The sequence below is a fragment of the Vulpes lagopus genome, chromosome 21 (assembly GCF_018345385.1).
Source record: "Vulpes lagopus strain Blue_001 chromosome 21, ASM1834538v1, whole genome shotgun sequence".
Taxonomy (NCBI): Eukaryota; Metazoa; Chordata; class Mammalia; order Carnivora; family Canidae; genus Vulpes; species Vulpes lagopus.
This window is the reverse complement of record NC_054844.1, coordinates 39795769-39797547: the sequence shown is the minus strand read 5'-3', so window position 1 is coordinate 39797547 and position 1779 is coordinate 39795769. Positions and strand designations below refer to the sequence as shown.

At 48.7% G+C, this 1779-nt stretch overlaps 1 protein-coding gene across 1 annotated transcript; it reads right to left on the bottom strand.

The window, feature by feature from the left end:
• Positions 1-472: 472 nt before the first annotated feature.
• LOC121479806 (olfactory receptor 11A1-like) lies at positions 473-1477 on the bottom strand. The gene has a single exon (XM_041735604.1). It carries the CDS (start codon positions 1475-1477, stop codon positions 473-475), a length of 1005 nt encoding a protein of 334 aa, XP_041591538.1.
• Positions 1478-1779: the final 302 nt, after the last annotated feature.

Sequence of the window (1779 nt, the reverse complement as noted above, 5' to 3'; positions counted from 1 at the left end):
GAGTTGCGCTCTGCTCCATCTGGCATTCTTTTCCATTTCCATTCATTCATTCATTCATTCATTTGTTCCTTTTTTCAACTATTATTTGTGGAGTGTCTATAATATTTAGACTCTGTAGCAGGCATAAGATTTTGTTTTTTTTTTTAAAAAGATTTTATTATTTATTTATTTATTTATTCATGAGAGACAGAGAGAGAGAGAGGCAGAGACAGATGGAGGGAGAAGCAGGCTCTATGCAGGGAGCCCGATGTGGGACTCGATCCAGGGTCTCCAGGATCATGCCCTGAGCAGAAGGCAGGCGCCCAACCCCTGAGCCACCCAGGGATCCCCCAGGCATAAGATTTTGATCACTACCCCATTCCAAATGGAAAAATTAAGTTACCTCATTTTGTCAGACATCTGTTTTCAATCCCACAGTATTTATCTTTTCACCACAGTAGTCTCTAGTCCTCTAGCCCCTTTGAGGAAGGGGCTAAGCTGGAATCCAGGAAGAAGTCAATAGCTGCCCTACCCCGCACAGAGGAGTATGTCTTAGGATAAGCTGTCCCCAGAGTCTATGAAGGGCCCCCTTTACCTCTTGGTTCTTGAGGCTGTAGATGATGGGGTTGACCATAGGAGTGAATACAGTATAGAGGACAGAGAAGGCCTTTCGGAGCAAGGGGGCCATGTGGTCTGTTGGAGCTACATAGACCACAATGAGGGTGCCATAAAACACCCCGACCACGCTGAGGTGGGAGGAACAGGTGGAGAAGGCTTTCTGCCTACCATGGCCTGAAGGTATTTGCAGCACAGTCCTCAAGATGAAGGCATAGGATGCCACAATCAACAGGAAGGGGGCCAATGTCAGAAAGCCTGAGATACTCACCCCAGCTCCCCACATGACCCCCACATCCCCACAGAACAGCCCTACAACTGGAGCAAAGTCACAGAAGTAGTGGTCGATCTCCCTGCTGCCAGGGCAGAGGGGAAGAGGGGCTGCCAGGGCCAGAGTGAAGGCAGAGAAAGAAAAGCCACTGACCCAGGCTCCAGCAGCGAGGCAGCCACACAACCAGGTGCTCATCAGGGCAGGGTAGCGAAGAGGGTGGCAGATGGCCAAGTAACGGTCATAGGACATAGCAGATAGCAGGAGGCACTCAACAGCAGCCAGGGAGGCAAACACGTAGAACTGGACCAGACAGCTGACCAGTGAGATGGCTTCCCTCCCTTCCAGAAAGCTCCACAGCAGCTGAGGCATGATGTTGGAGGTATAACCAATCTCCAGCAAGGAGAAGTGGCAGAGGAAGAAATACATGGGTGTGTGGAGTGTCCGACTGGAGGCCACAGCCAGCACGATGAGGGCGTTGCCCCCAACTGTTACCACATAAATGGCCAAAAAGAAGGTGAAGGGGAGGAAGCCTAGGTGTTGTAGATCCCCAAAGCCAACCAGGATCAGCCAGGTGGTCTGGTTTTCACTGTCACCACTGGATTGCTTCCTCATCTAGATCTGGGCCGAGGAGAAGAGAGGAAGGTAACTTTAACCAAGATCCCATAAGGACCACACCCTATGCTTGGTTTATTCATTTATTCATCACAGCAAGCATTAGAGATGGGCCTTATTGTCTCCTGTATATAGAGGAGAAACTGAGACCCAGTAAGATTAAGTCAATTATTCAAGGCAATTATGATGTAGTCAAGATGTGAACCCACATTTGCTTGAGTCCAAAGCTCCTGCAATAATCTACTACCCTACAATTCTTTCCTAAATCCTTCCTAAGTGATAGAAATATTAGTATCAGAGAG